We start from the raw sequence: 20,218 nt of genomic DNA on the forward strand, positions 1-20,218 counted from the left end.
GGGGGGGAGGGGCTGGATGAGAAGTTGGAAAATGACTCAGTCCCCTTTCATTCATTCTTCAAATTCCAAAGACATATGCTTAAGGGTAGACTGAGTAAGCCATTGCTAGCTGACCCTGACTATTACGAACATCAAGCTGAAAATTATAAATTAAGAATTAGGGAAATAAATCAAACATTATAAATTTATTCGGGACATCGATTGCCACCTTCTGGAAGCCTTTTGAAACGTCAAGCAGAAATCAGTACATTCCCATCATTATGTTTTTACTTTCAATAAATAATACCTTTGTGTCTATAGATATATAGATAGATATACTTAATGAGTTTATCATTTAGCAGGATTTTTAAGTGTTATACTGCATTCATCCAAAAGAGCTCTTTCCAGGTTGAGAGGGTACAAATGAGGTAAGAATTAAGGCAAACCCAAAAGGCATGCAAATGTAGTACATTTATATTCACTGATAATACAAGCTGTGTTGTGGGCCAGACAGGGAGCCAAGGGCCCCTCCTGTGTGTCTGTCCAGGACTATTTTACAGGAGAATGGTGACGCAGCCCAGAATTAAGTTACATTACCATGGCGGGGGGGGGGGGTGTCTCAGTGCTACTAACATTATATAATCAAGGAGACACAAGCATTAGCAAAACGTGTACAGGAAATCATAGAACTCTGCGGCACGCTTCTGCCCAGGCTTTGGAGGAAGATGTATTTTAATGAAATGATGTTACACGAATCACATTGTGGCAGGTTGTCAGTTTTTGTTTTATAATATATGCTTTTAAAATTCATTAGCAAATGACATTCTCATGCACACAAGTGTTTCAAACACAAGAAGCAAGTCCATGTATAGGTAGTCCAAGCAATTGTGTGTGTGTGTGTGTGTGTGTGTGTGTGTGTGTGTGTGTGTGTGTGTGTGAATAGCTGCAGACTGAATGGAACATCAAGACTTCTGTTGCAGTCCATAGCATCGACGTCCGCTCACTTCTGAATGTCGCACTGCAGGAGTAATACAATGGAAGGGTCGCTCTTGGCAGCTTCTTTGAATTCATCCAGTGTGATCTGGTCATCTTTGTTCTTATCCATCTTGCTGAAAATCTTGTCCACCCGCTGTTCAGGCGTGAGGCCATCCTCATTCATTTTCATCATGATCACAGTGCCCACCATCTTGTAGATAGCCTTGGGGGAAAAGGACATGGTAGATGACGACATGACAGGAAACCAGGAAGCCAGAGAGCTCCCTCTGCCTGTCTCCCTTCCCCTAATTAGATCCTGTTTATCCCTCCAAACTTAGTTTCCCTTTTGCATAAGAGGTTCACGTCCCATGCTTTACGTTCCCATGGCAACCTGAACCTCTTTCCCTGGAATATAATACACACTTTATTATTGTGCTAGCTACTTTCCTGTCAACTTGACATAAGCTAGAGTTGCTTGAAAAGAGGAATATTGTTTGAGGAAATACCGCCATCAGATTACCTGTATGTCATTTTCTTGATTAATGATTGATGAGATGGACCTAGCCCACAGGGGCCAGTGTCAACCCTGGGGAGGTGGTTCCTGGGCGGTATAAGAAAGCAGGATGAGTAAGCCATGAGGAACAGGGCAGGAAACAGCATTCCTCTGTGGCTTTTGGTCAGTTTCTATCTCTGTGTTTCTGCTCCGACTTTCCTATTACCTGGATGTGAAAGATGAAATAAACCCTTTCCTCCCCAAGCTGCTTTTGGTCATGGCGTTTTATCACAGCCATAGAAACCCTAATTAAGACAATTACCAAAATTGCTTTGTCTTCCTCACCCGAGGGTACATTCCATCAATCTAGAAATGCCATGTTATTCTCACTTCTTCAGGACTTGGCACTGTATTTGTCACATAATGAGGCTTCAACACATATTAGTTGAATGAAATAAATCCCTTTAACTTGCTGGGGTTAGGGACATGGAGGGAGAAGGCAGTAGGAGGAAGAACCAAGAAGGGTGTTGGTAAAGAAGGAAACTCTAGAGAGGGATGCAAAAGGCAGACCATGAAATTCTCTTTTAGAAGGGATAAGAGATTTAAATTTACTCCAGTGGAATTCTTAAATGGTTTTCCAATGAGAATGGTATAAGCAGATATGTGTCAATCTCGAGGCCAACTTGATGGAGATTTGGGGGTGATTATCAGGCTTCAGAGTGGAGGAAGTGCATAGGTCAGTGGTAAAATGAAGGGCCATGGATTAGGGAGAGGATCAGGAAAGATAAGGATGTATCTCATTTCAGATATTCTGAGTATTGAGTGGGGATGACAGTCAATACACACTAGGTTTGGGAATTTAGAAAAAAAATAAAATGATCCCAAAAGACAAGGGACTCACAATGTGTTAAGACAGGGAAAGCATTAAAACTGAGCTTGAGGTTGGGGCGGTGGTGGTGCACACCTTCAACCCCAGCACTCGGGAGGCAGAACCAGGAGGATCTCTGTGAGTTCGAAACCAGCCTGGTCTACAGAGCGAGATCCAGGACAGGCACCAAAACTACACAGAGAAACCATGTCTTAAAAAAACAAACAAACAAAAACAAAAACAACTGAGCTTGCAAAGAAGTTAGTTCAGAAAGACCTGTAGATCAACATGAGCAGAAGAGCAGAGTGAGAAGAGTCCCTCAGGTCAACTAATTATCCACAGTTAATTCTCAACACATGTGTTTCCTGGGTAGACGCAGTCTTCTCTCGTGAGTAGGGCCTGAGAATGGCAGGCGCTTGCTGCCGCGAACACTTTTCATGAGAATGTGTGTATGAACATTTACAGCCTCCAAGGGGAAACAACCCAGGTGCTCTCAAATTAGTAAAGCAGGGTGACAGATCTGGACAGTGGGACAGCGGGCTGGCAATGGAAAGGAAGGGACTACTGTAAACATTTGAGCTGGGTCAACTTCAGGAAGCAGAAACGTGGGCCACCACTGCCAGATGCACGTGATTCCATGTATAAGCAATGTCACATCCATAGTGACAAAGGGTGGCAATTGTCTGAGTCTCAGTTGACAGGAGCTACAGGGGTAGGCGGAGTCTTATTAAGGGATAAAAACGCTTCAGAACTGCATTATAGTGAGTGCTACATTCCTCTGTAAAATTCACCCTCCCCACCCCCAAAGAGCATTACATTGTATAGTTTCAACAGGTGAATTTGCAGCCTGCAAATTGCAACTCAATGCGGATGTTTTTTATACATGCCTATCGGGGAGGGTAACCCACTAGAGAGTGTGTTTTTATTTTAATTTGTCAAGTTCAAATGTCCATTGAGATAAAATCTTTTGTCACGTTCAGTTTTGCAGCTAGATTGTACTGATCTTGATGAAAAACAAACAGACAAAGCTAAGGATTCTAGGCCTCGGAAAGCTACAGAAGTTCCATTACATTTGCAGACCAGGTCCAGGTTAGCCCAGTAGCCTGAGTGTGCTCGAAGAAAAGACAGAGTCTGTTCTTTGTGCCTGCAAATTTAAAAAGAGACAAAAGGACCATCGCTTGTAGCTGCAATGTCCCTCTGTCCTTTAAAAGATGAAATCAAGATGTTTCTCATCAAGCAAAAGACGTGAAAACAGGTGTCATTTTAATAGACATAGAGTCAGGGTTATAACAAAAATATAAACACAAGAGACGTATCTGGGGACCTCAGCAGCAAGTCTGATATGACAGGGCTCACTAATGGTATCTGAGAATACGACACCCAAGAAAGGAAAGTTCCAATTAAGTCCTACACTCTGTGTCAGTACAGATGTGAGAGGGTATGCCAAACCTCAGATTAAATCCTAACATGCCACAGGATAACCTGCGGAATCCCTCTACATCATGTGTCCAAGGAGCATTCCCAGCATGCATCAGCAAGTTTCCCATGAACCTCTCTGTGGACAAAGTGTGTTCTAGCAGGAAGAAATATATAAGTCTGTCTCCCTGTGTGGATCTGTCAGTCACATCCCTGTCATTCTAAGGCTGTTCCTTAATGGGCTTTTGAGGCCCTCTGCACCTTCCTCTTTCCTCCTGCAGATCCCTCCCTCATCATTATTGCTCCCATCTCATTCACTTGCCCGATCCTTTTCCTATAAGCCTCCCTGCTGCTGCTTTGCAGGGAAGCTGGCAGTTTGAATGAGAATGGCCCCCATAGGCTCATATATTTGAATGTCTGGTCCCCTGTGGTGGGACTGTTTGGGAAGGATTAGGCTGTGTGACATTGTTGAAAGAGGTGTGTCACTGGGGACAGGCTTTGAGGTTTCAGATCAGCCCCCACTGCCATGCCTGTGGATCAAATGAAAGCTCTCAGCTCCTGCTTCAGCACCATGCCTACCTGCTGACTGCCTTGCTTCCAGCCGTGATGCTCATGGATTCACCCTTGGAAACTGTAATCAAGCCCCAATTAAATGCTTCTTCTAGAAGTTGCCTTGGTAACGGTATCTCCTCAAGGCAATATTAACCAGAACTAAGACATTAGCCCTTACTGACTAGTCAGCTGCAGGCTACCTGAGTTCAGAGCAAGGTGGGAAGTCAGGGGAAGTAGAACAAGAGATCAAACTGACCAAGGTGAGACAATCTAGACCTGAGTGTGAGAGGGTGTGGTTGGGCTAGACCTGAGTGTAAGGGGCTGTGGTCGGTCTAGACCTGAGTGTTAGGGGCTGTGGTTGGGCTAGACCTGAGTGTGAGAGGGTGTGGTTGGACTAGACCTGATTGTGAGGGGGTGTGGTTGGGCTAGACCTGAGTGTTAGGGGCTGTGGTTGGGCTAGACCTGAGTGTGAGAGGGTGTGGCAGGGTACACAGCCTTGAGACACATGCCAGGCAGAAGGAATGCAATTGAGATAGGATGTAAAGGCAGAAAATTAAGGGGGTACAGGAGGAAGATGAAACAGCTAACCTTGGGATCTGGGTTGCATTTCTTGTATACTGAAGGTCTAAAATGTCGACATAATTGAAAAAAAAAAAAAAAAGAGCATCTCAAAAATCAAACCAAACCAACATAAAAATGCAAAGCACTGGGAATATTGTCTAAAGTTGGAATATGCCCTTTTCATTTTGTTCTTGAGACAGGGCCTGACTAATGTATTTCATGCTTGCCTTGAGCTCCCCTGCATCCCAGGCTGGCCCTGAATTTATGATCCTCCTGCCTCAGTCTCTTGAATATGGGGATAATAGGCAGCCACCACCCCACGTCCTTTTCTGAGAGAGACTGCAAATGAATATGAAAACAACTAGTGAACCATGCTCAAGTCCAAAGTGTACACGACCCATGAGTTTAACCTTGTCACCACCCCTCTCTCATCTTTAAACCCGAACAATTAATTTCATAAACTACCTTGCACCTTCATTTTAAAAGGAAATGCTTTAAGTTAAGGGAAATTACTAAACCAACTCCTGTATTTTTTTTTTTGCTTATATTTTTCTTTTCTTTTGCTTTTTTAAAAAATTACTTGTTTTATGTGTATGCATGTGTGTCTGTGTACCACATGTGTTCCTATTATCCACGGATGCCAGAAGAGGGCATCAGATCCCCTGGGACTGGGGTAACAGGTGGTTGTGATTTGCCATATGGGTGCTGGGAATTGAACTGGGGTCCTCTTCGAGAGGAGCCAGTGCTCTTAACAACAGAGCAATCTCTCTCCAGCCCCCTTGTTTAATTCTTAAGTTTTCCCTGCATTTTAAACTTTGCTATCCTTGAATCTGATTATAAATTACACCCTCTAAGCAGTAAAACTTCAAAAAGCACACAATCCTAAACAAAGCTATTACTAAGATACTAAGTGCATCTCCTTTTCAAGAACCATGCTCAACATTTAAAGTTTGTACTATCTCTTTGTCTTTACTTAAGAAATCCAACTTTGTGGATCAATGGCTGTGGAGCCTGCATGGTATTGGACTAGGCTTGTATAGCTTGATCTGCTTGGGGTGCTCCCTGGTGGTAGGACCAGAATCCATCCCTGGTACATGAGCAGGCTTTTTGGAGCCCACTACCTAGGATGGGACACGTGCAGCCTTGAGGCAGGAGGAGGGGCTTGGACTTGCGTCTACTGGATGTGCCTCCATGTGGGAGGCCTTGCCTTCTTGTTGGAGGGGGGGAGTAGGGGATGGGTTGGGAGGGGAAGGCTGGGGGGTCAGGAGGAGGGAAGAGGGGATCTCTGATTGGTGTGTAAAATGAATGGAAATTTTCTTAATTAAAAAAAAAGAAGAAAAAAAGATGGTTTCATATCGGCTTATCCTGAAATTTTGTCCATGGTGGCTTCTTCCGAGTAGAGAACCCTAAGTGAGAATACCCCCCAGCCCATTGGATGTGCAAAGGTGAGAAGCTAGAGAGGATTAGATAGACTAAAGTCAGGAATGTAGACAGTAAGATCTCAGTAGGATTCTCTGCAGAGATCTACAGATCTATGCCTAGAGGCACATGACACCTTCTCTGGAAAGGTTCCAGGTGGACTGAACTTCTCGAGAAGCTGATGAAAGACAGGATTGTCATGATGGGAATATTATACATGGTAAGAGCAACAGTTTGTTGGCTATGAGCAAAGTGGCTAGAGATAAGAATGCATACACTGGTGAAGGTGGTAAGGACCCAAACCTGGCACAGCCATAGAGATGGTGATGGGTTTGGGGATATGGCTGGTTAGGTGGAGATGTCTGAGGCCCAAAATTTTTCAGGAGAAAATGTCTAGGGAGACAACAAGCTGGAAGTCAAAAGGCAATGCTGAGGAATCAGTGGAATTTACTGAGCACTTGCCAGTTTACACTCAACATGACAATTTTAAGAGGTCAATGGGGCCTTTGGGAAATGTGGTGGTTTGGCCCCACATCTGCCAGGGAGAGCTGCATACGGAGAGTGGAAATGGCCTGAAAGAAAGAATTATGTTGCAGGAAGCAAGCTGGGAAGGGTGGAGTCATCTAAACCCTTTGAAATCAGACATGAAGCTACAGGATTTGGAGTTTGTTCTGCTGGGTTTCCATCTTGCTTTGGTCCAGTGTTTCTTCGCTATACTCCTTTTCCTCTCTTTTGTAATAATAATTATATTCTGTGCTATTGTATGTTGGAAGTACACTTAACAGACTGCCTCGAGTCTTAGACTTTGGGCTTTAAACTGTGCTGAGACTGTGATAGACTATGAGGAAATTTGAAGTTCGAGTCAATGCAATTTGCATGATGATATGACTACATGCCTGTGGGGGCCAGGGAGTAGAATGTGGTGGTTTGAATGAGAATGGCCTTCCACAGGCTCATATTTGGTTCCTAGTTGGTGGAACTATTTAGGAAGGATGAAGTGGTGTGGCCTCCTTGTAGGAGGTTTGTCACTTGGGGGCAGGCTTCGATGTTTTGAAAGCCCACACTATTCCCAGTTGCTCTCTCTGCCTGGTGCTTTCCCATCAAGATGTAAACTCTCAGCTACTGCTGCAGCACCATCCCTAGCTGCTGCCATGCTCTCTGCCATGGCAGTTACAGACTCTAACCTTCTGAAACTGTTGCTCCAGAACCATGAGCCCCAAGTTAAACTCTTCCTTCTGTAAGTTGCCTTGGTCATGGTGTCTCATCCTGGCAATAGACATGTAACTAAGACAGGAAGAAACTGGGTCACAAGGGCAGTACCTTAATGAATGGGATCAAGGTCCTTAGGAAAAAAGACCAGTCAGGTACTTTCCTCTTCTGTCATTTGAGCACCATAGTAAGAAGACTCTGAATAGATCGGGAAATGAGCCCTCACTACACACAGAATCTGCCGGGGACTTGATCTCAGATGTTTGGCTGCTGGGCCTAGGAAGGTTACATTTCTGTTGTTCATAAGCCACGGAGTCTACAGTATTGTGTTACAGCAGCCTTCTCTGTCAATCACCCCCAGTTACCATGTACAGTGTACACTGACTTGCATTCTACCGTAAACCAAGGAACTGGGCGGTGTTTCTAGACTTTACAATGGCCATGCATGACTGGGCTTCTTAGGATGGGAGGACCAGAGACGAGTCTCTCCAGGTGGTAGCAGAGGGATGAGGCCTCAGGCAGCACAGCCCTCTTCCCTTTCCAGCAACTGGAGGAGGCAGCAGTCTTAGTGGGGAGCAGAGTTAGCCAGAATTATGGAAAAGAAGACCAAGAGGAGGGAGATAGGCAGAGAGCTCCAGAAATCTGTTTAGGGCTCTGCTAGGATGCACATAGAGAATGAAATTAAAGGAGACGTGCCTGAGCAACCGTGCTGACAAGGCTGGGGGACATCCTAATTCTGACCAGCTGGAGTAGAGAGAGCTTGCAGAGTACCTGGAATGCCCAGGAGCAGGGCGATTCCCTTCTTTCTTGGAAAGCAAATCTTGTTTTAAGATTCTTCTATGCTAGCTGTCTCTGCATCTCCCATTCCAACCCTGTGGCCAATTCACTAACAGCTTCTAGCTTTCCAGATCTCGTCGGTTCTCAAAGATGTGTCCATGTTCTTGGCAGTCTTGGGCTGAAGAACACCAATAGGTTTTTCTATTTTTTTTTTTTTTTCTGGACTGCATGTTCCTTCTCCCTTGAAAGTTTCTGCACTTTCTAGTCTTTTTTTTTTAATCTTGATTCATTTGATCATTTACTATTATTATTATTATTATTATTATTATTATTATTATTATTATTATTAATGTGCTTGTGTGTGTGTGTACAAGTGCCATCCCCAGGAACGCCATTCATTCATCGGTGTTGAGACAGGAGTCTCTAGCTGGCTCTGTGCTCATCACTTAGGCTAGGCTGGCTGGCCAGCAAGCCCTAGGCATCCTCCTCTCTCCATCTGTGTACCACTGGGATACTTGGGTAGCAGCATGCTTGGCATTTTGACATGGATGCTGGGGATGGAACTTAGATCTTCATGCTTGTGAGGCAAGCAGTTTGGACTCCCAGCCCTGTCAATCATCCTCTGCTTTCCTGACAGCTCTTCATGTTCTCTTCTAAACATTTTCATGCCTCAGGGCTCAGTCTTCTGAAAAGCCCCCTTTTCTACTTGTGCTCACATTGGTTATAAGCCTTTGTTCACTTAAATGCACAGATAAAGTCCCATCCTACACAGGGAAAATTCTCTCCACCCCGAGTGGAAGGCCCTCAGTGGATTCATGAGGTCATTCATAGAGACCTTAGAATGGGCCCAGTGGGCTATAGGAAAAAAGAACTCTGAAGAAAGCTCCCTTTTGAACTAACCTAAACAAACCTTAGAGAGACCACACTAATCCACATGTGCTGTGGGATGTCTTTCTGTATGCTGTGAATATGTGTTACTCTGATTGATTGATAAATAAGGCTGTTTGGTCAATGGCAGAATAAGGTTGGGTGGTACATTCCAACTGGAGAGAGAGGAAAAAGAAAGGCAGAGGGGAGAGAGAGAGGATGCCAGCTGCTGCCAAAGGAACAAAAACATGCCAGCAGACCAGTAAGCCACAGAACATGTGGCAAAGCATAGATTAAGAATTATGGGTTCATTTAAGTGTAAGAGCTAGTCAGCAATAAGCCTGAGCTAATGGCCAAGCAGCAGTTATAATTAATATAAGCTTCTGAGTGATTATTCTATAAGCAGCTAAAGGATCATGGGGGCTGGGCAGGACTAGAGAAAACTTCTGGCTACACACATGCAATTTATCCATTTTTCAAAACAACCCTTGATACTCTGAATAAAAACAGAACCATATAGGTAATATCATATGGCATTCATTGTAGCAAAGGAGAGGAAAAAAATTCACACACACCTTGCCCCAACCAGATGAGAAGTCCATCCACAAAACCTTGTATGAGACCACACAGGGTTGGGTTGGAGCGATGGCTCAGCTGTTAAAAGCTAGGCTCACAACCAAAAAGATAAGAGAGCTTGCAGAGTTCAAAGGAAGAAGGAATAGCTAGAAAGGAAGAGAAAGAGAAATAGCCCATGGCTGAGAAAGAGAAGCTATTCCCAGTGTCCAGGATACTGCCTGGTGTGATCCAGGGAAATTTAGTGCTAATGTGGCTCATCTGGATCTCATAGCCAGACCTGATACTCTCCAGTCAACCATGATCAGTTTCATAGAACACCCATGGCTGTGGCAGATCATGTACAAGACATTCTGTCAACCGTGCCTGAACAAGACAACACATTGTCCAAGCCACAGAAAGCCATACGTCCCTGTCACCTTATAAGACGAATGACTGCCACTTCTTTAGCAAACAAAACTTTAGCCTTAGTATTGTTAAACTTTTTCAAAGATGGGATTTGTGGAGGTAGTACACCATAGAGGCTTCTCCCTTCTCCGTTGTGTGACAGTACCCAGTCCTGAGTGACCCCTGCTTCCTTGGGCCACCCAACCAAAACTCCCATCCTATGAGTACTAACAAGCTATGTGATGGTTAGTATTCATTGCCCATTTGGTGGGCTCTAGAATCATCTAGAAGACAAATCTCTGGCGTATCCATAAAGGAATTCTAGATGAGATTAACTGAGGTGCAAAGGTCCACCTTGACTGTGAGTGGCTCCTTTCCATAGTATGGGGTTCTGTGCCAAATCAAAAGAGAAAGCAAGTTGAGCGCCAGCGCCCATCTCTACTTCAGAAATAGATGCCATGTAATCAGCTGCTTTAGGTTCCAGGCTCCACACCTTCCCTCCTCTGAAGGACTGTATGCAACCTTAAACCTTGTGCCAAAATGAACCCCTCCTCCTCAGGTATTTAGTCACAGCAGTGAGAAAAGTGGCTGTGCTGACTGGTCTTAAGTCAACTTGACACAAGCTAGAGACATCTGAGAGGAGGGAACCTCAGTTGAGAAAATGCCCCTGTGAGATGCAGCTGTAGGCAAAACAGGAGAGCCTTTTCTGAATTAGTGAGGGATGGGGGTGGGCACAACCTGCTGTGGGTGGTACCATTCATGAGCTGGTGGTCCTGGGTTCTATAAGAAAGCAGGTTGAGCAAGCCAGTAAGCAGCACCCCTCCATGGCCTTTGCATCAGCTCCTGCCTCCAGGTTCCTGCCCGGCTTGAGTTCCTGTCCTGACTTCCTTTGATGATGGACTATGATGTAGAAGTGTCAGCCAAATTAACCCTTTCCTCCCCAAGGTTCTTTGATCATGGTGTTTCATCACAGCGATGGCAACCCTAACTAGGACAGTAGCTCATGTACCTCCTTCCTGAATTTGCCTCGATTAATAAGTGTGACTTGTGCAACAGCAGGTCTGTTGGTGGTGGTCTTTGGCTAAAGGGCATGAACAATGATTTAAGAACCAGTTTAGGGGATAATGGGATTGGTCATTAGTGGGGGAAATGTGGCAAAGAGGTTAAAAAGAAGAAACATGGAAAAAACCCACTGAGAAGGAAGGTCACTGGGAGCTTCGAGAGAAAGCCAGGTCGCATGCGAAAAGGAACAAAGGATGGAACTGTGAGGGAGTTGAAAAGACAAGGCCACATGCTTAGAAAACTTAAGCTGTAGCTGGTCTCATAAATAAGTGACCACAAATAGGGAACTGAGGTACTATTTGGTAAGCATCTTGGAGAGAGCCTAGAGACACTGAAGATAGAGTAGAAAAAGCCAGAGGAGGGTAAGTAACCACACAGGCCGAGAAACAGGGCAGGTGATAGAAGGGCCTGGCTTGAGAGGTGGGTAGGCTGGACTCCTGACTCTGTCTAGGGAGGGGAGTGTGTGGAGTGGCAGAATGGGAAGGGTTTCTTGTGTTTGGGCTGCTGACTTCTCCATTCTTCCTGACTTCCTTGCCCATGATAAGTAGCATATTTCTCTCCCTGGGTCATAGCGGCTGGTGCAGGGATGGGCCAGCACACTGAGACCTTCTAATTTAACTACAGGCACCAATGCATCCATCAACTCTGAGTGCCTGTCCGGTTCGAGGCACAGTTGCAGGTTCTGGGATATAGCAGTGAGTATGTAGAGTCCTCCTCTGTACAGGATTTGTATTTTGTTATATAGTCTATACAAAGGGTCATCTGAGGCAGTGATAAATGCTGCAAAAGGTCCCTAGTTGGCCACGGTAGACTGCTTTGGGATGCAGTAGGCACATTTGGGTAGGATTACTGGAAGGAAGGCTTGCTAGGAGGTAAGGTGTAAATAGAGTTAAGGGATGTAGGGAGGAGCCTAGGGGAAAGGATGCATCCTCAGCCCTAAGAGGAAAGAAGAAAGAGAGACGGAACACTATGGGAAATCCAAGGAATCTGGCACATCCAGGTGGCAGCACCCAAGGAGAAATGGTGACGATTGAACCAGAACAGTGGGCAGAGGAATCGTGGGTTCTTGCCAACACGACTGGAAAAGTATCTCTGGATTCCATGGAATCTGGAGGGGACCCCCAACAGCTGTTCACTGCACTGGGCTCCTGCCCCCTTTCAAGCTGGTAAAAGGAAGGGGTTGCCGTGTTCAGCAGGACCCAGCTAGAATAAAAACTGGAGAAACTGACCCTGGTAATAAACACCCTTTGCTTTCCCAAAATGAAAACGCATTTCGGGTTGCAGACCTTGTACTGAGTGAGTGGCTGGCTAAAGCACTAGTTTTAGGTGTCAAGGAGGGTCTGGCTCTGGTTCTATGACTGACCTCCTTGCACTACAGTGCGGACCGTGTGGGAGAAACTGAAGCCTGGAGTGTAACTAGCAGGGCTTCCCAGAGGCGAGGAAAAGAGCTCTAGGGGCACCTGCCCAAGATGGCTCTGGGGGGTCTTCCCTACCCGCTACCTTCTCAAAGACCCACCTCGATGATCTCCAGCATCTCCACCCGGGTGATCTTGCCGTCCCCGTCCAGGTCGTACATGTTGAAAGCCCAGTTCAGTTTCTGCTCAAAGCTGCCCCTGGAGGTGATGGACAGGGCACAGATGAACTCTCGGAAGTCGATGGTGCCGTCACCGTTCTTGTCGAAGGTGCGGAAAGCGTGCTGTGCGAACTTGGAGGCATCTCCGTAGGGGAAGAACTGCAAAGGACACACAGGTCAGCGGGTCAGGAGCGGGAGGAAGTGCAGGTGCAGAGAGGTCCCCAACACAGAGGCAGGGGCGAGGGAGGGCAGAGGTTCACACCATGCCCACCGCAGTACATACAGCCTGGCTAATGAGCGTGGCTGGAGGCTGGGTTGACCTCATCTTTCAGCCATGACGATCAAGGGAAGGGAGGCGGAAGAGGAGGACTTCTCTCCAATTGTTTTTATGCACAGGCACAGACCGTTTCCTGTGGTGCACGTGGCTTCCATATGGGTGAGGTCCACTCAGGACCTTCCTTTTTGTAGTCCCTTTAGTCACTCACCTTCAGGAACGGGACAGAGGCAGGTGGCAGGCCACCTGGGGCAGTGCAACATAAACTTCCAGGTTCCACTAAGTTCACCACGCCACAGGATGCAGGGACCTGCAGGGACCAGTTTTCTGCCTGCCTCTGTCTCTGGTGCCAAGATACCTTGTGTCCCCTCCCTGGGTGAGATTCCAGCCTTTTTTTCTTTTTTCTTTCTTTCTTTTTTTTTGTAACTTTTTTTTTTTTAAACAGGGACTTTTCCTTTGCAGAGCAGACATTAAAAAATCTATTAAAAATAGAACATGACTAGGGTCTATTGTGAGAGACATAAAGAACTCTTTTCACAGAGCCAGCAGGCAACAGGCTGTGTGGGTGATAGAGACTGGACACGAGGAAAGGATGTCTGTGGGAGGGCTGAGACCTCTAGAGTCAGTTCCAAGTGTTCCTGGGTGCCCCTCAGACAGGATCCCCGGACTGCCACAAACAGCAGGCAGTTCTGAGCACAGACAACCACACAGATCTCAAGACCCCAAGCAGAAACAAAACAAACTGCTTTGTCCAAAGCATGCACGGAAGGTATGTTTGCTTCGCTGGATAAATCTGTTGTAAGCAGGGGTTTTGCCTGAGTGGAGGGACCATATGGGCAACCGCTACTCAGATGGCCACTGGTGTGCCCTCGGAGTGATAGTTACTGGGGCCATGGGTCTAGCTTTGTCCATGGCTGCTGGGTTCTCCTCTTCCCTGCTCACCCACCTCCTCCTGCACCCAGAAGCCCACTGGGAAGCTGATGAATTTCCTCCAGGTCCATCGAGATGGCTAGGCAGGAAAACTAACTTGCTGTTTGACCTGAGTTTCATTGCCAGTCGGGGGAGAGAACAGATTCCCCCAAATTGTCCTCTGACCTCCACCTACAAGCTATGGCACCTGTGTGCTCACACTCAGACACACATACACACATCATACATCACATGCAGCACATATAGACCAATAATAGAGTGATTTTTTTTTTTTTAATAAATGGGAAAAAGAAAATTTGCCAAAGAAATAAATTAGGCCTTTCCATATCAGGACTCGACATGTGTGGCCTAGAAAAGACACAGAATAGCAGAGGGCCAGAGAGGCCGCTGCAGGCTGTCACTAGTGCTGTGGTTCTCAGCCTGTGGGTCACGACCCCTTTGGGGTTCCAGTGAGCCTTCAGCAGGGGTTACCTAAGGCCATCGGAAGTAGTAGATATTTACATTACATCGCTACATCACTGCAGCAAAATTCCAGTTATGAAGTAGCAACGAGAACAATTTTTTTATGGTTGGGGTCACCACCACATGAGGGTCGCGGCATCAGGAACGTTGAGAACCACTGGTCTAGAGATGTTAGTACTCCACACCAAGGCCGGTTCCCACTTCTCTCACTGTGTAGCAAAAGTCACCCCAACATTTAGAGACTTAAAACAAGGGCAATTGTTTCATTGTTTTCATTATCTCAGACTATAAAAACCTATTTATTTATTTATTTATTCCAGTTCTCCCCACTACACACACCTCTTTTTTTTTTTTTTTTTTTTTTGGAGACAAGTTCTCACTCTGTGAACCTGGCTGGCCTGGTATTCACTATGTTTTCATTATGTTGACCAGGCTGGCCTTGAACCCACCTGCTCCCGCCTCTCAAGTGCTGGGTTTACAAACACAGAACACTACACCTGGCCATCAAGCTTATCTTTATATGGTCCTGAAGACCAGCATCACCCTTTATTTTCTCAATTCCTAACCATACCCCATTTCTCCCAACGTCCCCTTTTCAGGACTTATTCAAAATGCCAAGGTTTTCTTTGCCTGCCATCCTGAGTGCTGGGGATGCAGAGACCAACATCTTGGTGTTCTTGTACTCCTGGACTACATAGTCATCGCGGGAATCATTCAGAGTCTGCCATGGTCTTTTTAACTTCCAAGAGCCAGAACATGGGGGCTGAACAGAGCTCAGGGGATCTTAGGAGGGGGTTCTGCAGGGAAGTGCTGTCTTCTGCTTGACCTGACCAGCAGGATTCTCTTTCTCATTCATGCCCCAACCCCCTTCTTCTGAGGGCCTTGAACATGAGGACTCAAAGCCAGGTTCTGAAGGTGGAAAGGACCAAATTCACACCTGACACATCCCAATGCGCATGCTTGCTCTTTGTGGGTCATGGGCACCGTGGAGGTTGTCCCTTTCTAGGCAGGAGTTGTTGATGTGCCCATCTGCCTGTAGGTAGGGCTGGTGCATGAGATCTGGACCTGGGATGGGGCAGAGCCAACCCTTCAAAGATCCCGTGGTGTCCCCTCACCAGAGAGCACTGGGCACTTTTCCTTTTTCCATTTGTCTTTCGGAAGTGAGATATCTCCACTTTCTGTCTCTCTCAGCATACTTTTAAGTGGAGGGATCGCTGACAGCCCTGTCTAAAAATAGCTGGGCAGTGTAGGTCAGTATATTAAAAATTAATTTAGAACTGGAAAGTCTTGAGACAAAAATTGATCACGGATTTTGGACGGTGAAAGTTACATGTGCCTTGCAAAAGGTTTATTTACTGACTCTAGCAGCCTTCGCGTTTACTGTGGAAGAAGTGAGTGTGTGCCTGAGAGCTGTCACAGATCTGGAGTGAGCGTTTCCTCCGAAAAGTCCTTCTGTTGTGTTCTGAGTTTTTCTGATTGGAGACTCTCTCTCCTTTTGATGGCTTGGTCTAACCTTGGATGGGTCATCACGTTAAAAATGAAGTCACGCTGTCTTCAGTCTCTTCAAGAAAAAAGTCAGGGTCTTGAACTCAAAGCGCTTTCTCTCAGAGAGGAACAGAGCCTGAGCATCCAGCTTTCCGCCCCCCTCATATTCTTCTTGATTTTTCCTCAGCTCCGTCTATTTTGCTTCAGCTCCTGTATTAAATATTGATATGGAAGTAATTTGTGTTGACAGTGAGTTTTTTTGTTACTATTTTAAGATAGGGTTCCCCTGTAACCTAGGCTGGCCTTGAACACTTAATCCATCTGCTTCCATCTCCAAAGTGCTAGGAATATAGGCAGGCTTGTGTCACCACACTGACTTTTAAAATGAACGTTGAGATTACACCTATATGTCTCTATAAGATACTAGTCTTACCTCATCTAATCCTTATGACAAAACCTGTTATTATACATTCCATTTTAGAGCTGGGCAGTGGTGGCATGCACCTTTTATCCCAGCACTTGTGAGGCAGAAGCAGGCAGCTATCTGTGAGTTCGAGACCAGCCTGGTCTACAGAGCAAGTTCTAAGACAGCCTGAGTTACACAGAGAAACCCTGTCTTAAAACTCCCCTCCCCCTCATTTTTTTCATATTATGGATAAGTAGCCAAAGCTTGAAAGATCAGGGAGTTTGTATAAGATCTAGGCTATAAGCTGGGCAGTGGTGGTGCACACTTTTACTCCCAGCACTCGGGAGGCAGAGCCAGGCAGATCTCTGTGAGTTCAAGGCCAGCCTGGTCTACAGAGTGAGGTCCAGGACAGGCACCAAAACACACAGAGAAACCCTGTCTCCAAAAAAAAAAAAGATCTAGGCTGTAAGGAGCAGGATTTAAATTGAGATCCAGCCAGCCATTTCTGCCACAGCCTTTGATTCTCTTTGTCAGGAGTTGGTTGAGGAAATAAACAGAAATCCACATTTGTCCAAGTGTTACATAATTCCTAGATTCCATCATCCCCAAAGCCTGAAATTCCGTTCTGTGTTCATGCCACCTGCTGGTAGTATCTGTGTGCCTCGGAGAAATGGTTAACATGCAGCCAGGGGCTATTTTAAAGACTGTTTCATTCTTTAATTAAAAACAAACAAACAAAAAAGTCATGAGCAGCTACTATGTGTCAGCCTTGTATTAAGTGTTGGTAACACAAATAGAAGGAACAAAACAAAACACAGAAAGCATTAATGACAGTGAAAGGATTGATGGTGATTTGAATGAGAATGGCCCTGATAGGCTAATGTATTTCAATGCTGGGTCCCTAGTTGGTGGGACTGTTTTGGGGAAGGAACAGGAGGTGTGGCCTTGTTGGCAGATGTATGTCACTTGAGATTTCAAAAGCCCACGCTATTTCCAGTTGCTCTTTCTGCCTGGCGCTTGTGCATCTAGATGTGAGCTCTCAGCTACTGCTCCAGCACCATGCCTATCTGCCTGCTGCCAGCCCCCCACCACCATCATCACAGACTTACCCTCTGAACCTCACTAGACCCTCTGCACTTCACTAAACTCTTCCATAAGTTGCCTTGGTCGTGGTGTCTCAACACAGCAATCGAAAAGGAACTAAGACAAGTTATTAGATAAAGCACTTCATAAATTAAGTCTAAAAATCACCTATAACAAATGGTACATGAATTCACAGACAAGAGTAGTAACCATGATGTCTTGGGTTTTAAAATTATCCTGTCTATCTTTTGCTTCTGGGCTTTTCCTGTGTCTTACTTCTGTAAATCTTACTCTTACTCCATGGCTTGCTGTGTAGCTGGGTGGCTGGCTACTTCTTTTTTTTTTCCACTCCTCCATCTCTTTTTCCCCCCAGATTTCTCCTTCTATATATTCTCTCTACCTGCCAGCCCCACCTATCCTCTCTCCTGCCTTGCTATTGACTGTTCAGCTCTTTATTTGGCCATCAGGTGTTCAAGACAGGTACAGTAACACAGCTTCACAGAGTTAAACAAATGCAACATAAACAAAAGTAACACACTTTAAAATAATATTCTACTACCGAGACTAGCACTCAGGAAAAAAAAAAAGATGACCCTGTGACATGCCTGTGGTCTTTGCCTCTCCCTCAGGTAGACACAGGATCAATTAGCTCTACAGCAGAAGCCTTTCCTAAGACTGGGGGCTGTTCCCATGTTTCTTTACTGGGTGTATCGAGTGGTGAGGAATGAGACGTTCATTTCCTCTAAGAGGTGCTGAGACCTATCCAGCCTTTCTGTGCCTAAGTCATGCTGTCAGCCCCTCTTTCTCCAGACCACCCAGTGTGGGCACAGAGATGGTCTCAGAGCAGTAAGCCGTCCATCTATATGGGGACTGTCCTTCAGTGTCCCTGACTCCCCTCTCCTCTGCCCCTAGTTGCTGATGGAATATGTGTCACTGGTCTAGAAGTTGTCTGACACTTAGAGAGCATGGTGCATGTGTAAGGGTAAGGGGTTGGGGATTAGGGGTGGGGGTGGGGGCAGGGGTGAGCATCTCATGAGAATCTCCCCATTTTGGCACGATGTCCTGCTGCTCCTCTTGCTTCTCTGTAACAAAAGATGCCAGTTCCCCTTGAATCCCTCAGTTGACCTGAAATGGGAGGGGCCACACAAGGCAGACCTTAGCGAGGCTCTGTCCCAACCAACTGGGATGGCTGATGGGCTGTGGCAGGAGGGTGTGACATCAAGGGCACTGCGGAGGAAGGGCTCTGCAGGGCTCTGCCAGCTGTCCAGCTGAGGACCATAGAGTCCTCAGCTCACAGAATGGAGTAGAAGTCGAGACGGAGCTGCAGTGAAGAGGACCACTGGATGGCATGGCCATGGGGAGACCTATACTTCACAGGGCACAGTTGTCATTAAGATAACCTCCTACTGTCTGTTCTGTTCTGTTTCTGTTTGCCGTGCTGGAGATTGAACTCAGGTTCTTTTTTTTTTTTCTTTTTTTTTTTCCCCTGAGACAGTGAATAGTGAATTTTTGGTGCCTATCCTGGATCTCACTCTGTAGACCAGGCTGGCTTCTAACTCACAGAGATCTGCCTGGCTCTGCCTCCCGAGTGCTAGGATTAAAGGCGTGCGCCACCACCGCCCGGTGAACTCAGGTTCCTAGTAGGAAAGGCTAAGCAATCTGCCCCTGGGCTAATCTCAAATCTCTTTTTGTTCTTGCACATCTACACACCTCTGAGCACAGGCACAGTAACCGCCTGTGATGGGTAGTTTTATGTCAACACGACACAGCTAAAGTCACCTGAAAGGAGGGAACCTCACTGAAAAGAAATACCTCTATTAGATAGATAGGGCTGCAGGCAAGCCTGGAGGGCATTTTCTTAATTAGTGATCTATGGGGGAGGGCCTAGCCCATGGTAGGTGGTGCCGTCCCTGGGCTGGTGGTCCTGGGTTCTATAAGAAAGCAGGCTGAGCAAGCCAAGGGGAGCAGCAGCAAGCATCTTTCTATGGCCTTGGCATCGGTTCCTGATTGCAGGTTTCTGCCCTGTTTGAGTTCCTGTCCTGACTTCCTTTGGTGATGGACTATGGATGGGAGAGCCTAAGCCAAATAAACCCTTTCCTTCCCAAGTTGCTCTGGTTATGGTTTTTCATCAGAGCAACAGTAACCTTAACTAAAATGAGTTGGTACCAGGATAGTGGGGGATTGCTGTGGTAGACCTAACCGTGTTGTTTTGGGGAGGATTGTGGAAGGACTTTGGAACTTTGGGCTAGAAAAACCATTTCAGTGTTGTGATCTCAGTGGACTATTCGGTAAGAGCTTGGAAGATAAGAATGTTGAGGACAGTGCACAGGATGGAGGCTGGGCTCGTGATGTTTCAAAGGGAAGTTTAAAGACTATCAGGACCATTTGTTATTTTGAATTATGATTCCGTAGTTCTGGTGAGCTGGGGCTAAAGAATTGGTTGTGATTATCAAGATAACAGAACTACTAAAGTGAAACCTTTGCTTTGCTGGGATACTCGATGCTGGTTGGCTGGAGCTGAGAAATTAGCAGTGATTAAGAAGAGACCAGCATCACTGAGGTAAAGGCTTCTGGGAAGTGTTTCCTCAGGGTCAGCACACAGAAGCTGTGTTCCAGACATGGTCAAGGCTGTAGTACCTCATGCTGGCAGCTGAACTTGGTAGGATAATAGTTACCCAGGTGGTGCTGGTTTGGAAGGCATGAAGGGGATCATGGAGAGCAGCTGAGGCTTGGTACTGTGTGGCAGTGTTGGAGTCCCTGAAGAGAGCCCAGGAGAGGCTACTGGTGAAAGTGCTACAGCAAGGGACCCCAGCATTTTGGAGGTGCCGATACCATGGGGAGGATGACCAAGAATGGTAGCCGTGGTG

The 20,218-nt window shown here is 46.1% G+C and overlaps 1 protein-coding gene across 1 annotated transcript in view; it reads right to left on the reverse strand.

Annotated features, from left to right (window-relative positions):
* Positions 1-585: 585 nt before the first annotated feature.
* The window catches only part of Vsnl1 (visinin like 1), a 59,367-nt gene continuing 39,734 nt past the window's right edge, over positions 586-20,218 (reverse strand). Inside the window, exons 2-3 of the mRNA XM_059248511.1 lie at positions 12,655-12,870; positions 586-1,177 (exon numbers count right to left, since the gene is read on the reverse strand). Of these exons, the coding sequence (XP_059104494.1) occupies positions 980-1,177; positions 12,655-12,870 (414 nt within the window). The 3' untranslated portion in view covers positions 586-979. The remainder of the gene's footprint in view (positions 1,178-12,654; positions 12,871-20,218) is intronic.

Source organism: Peromyscus eremicus, chromosome 22 (genome assembly GCF_949786415.1).
Source record: "Peromyscus eremicus chromosome 22, PerEre_H2_v1, whole genome shotgun sequence".
NCBI lineage: Eukaryota > Metazoa > Chordata > Mammalia > Rodentia > Cricetidae > Peromyscus > Peromyscus eremicus.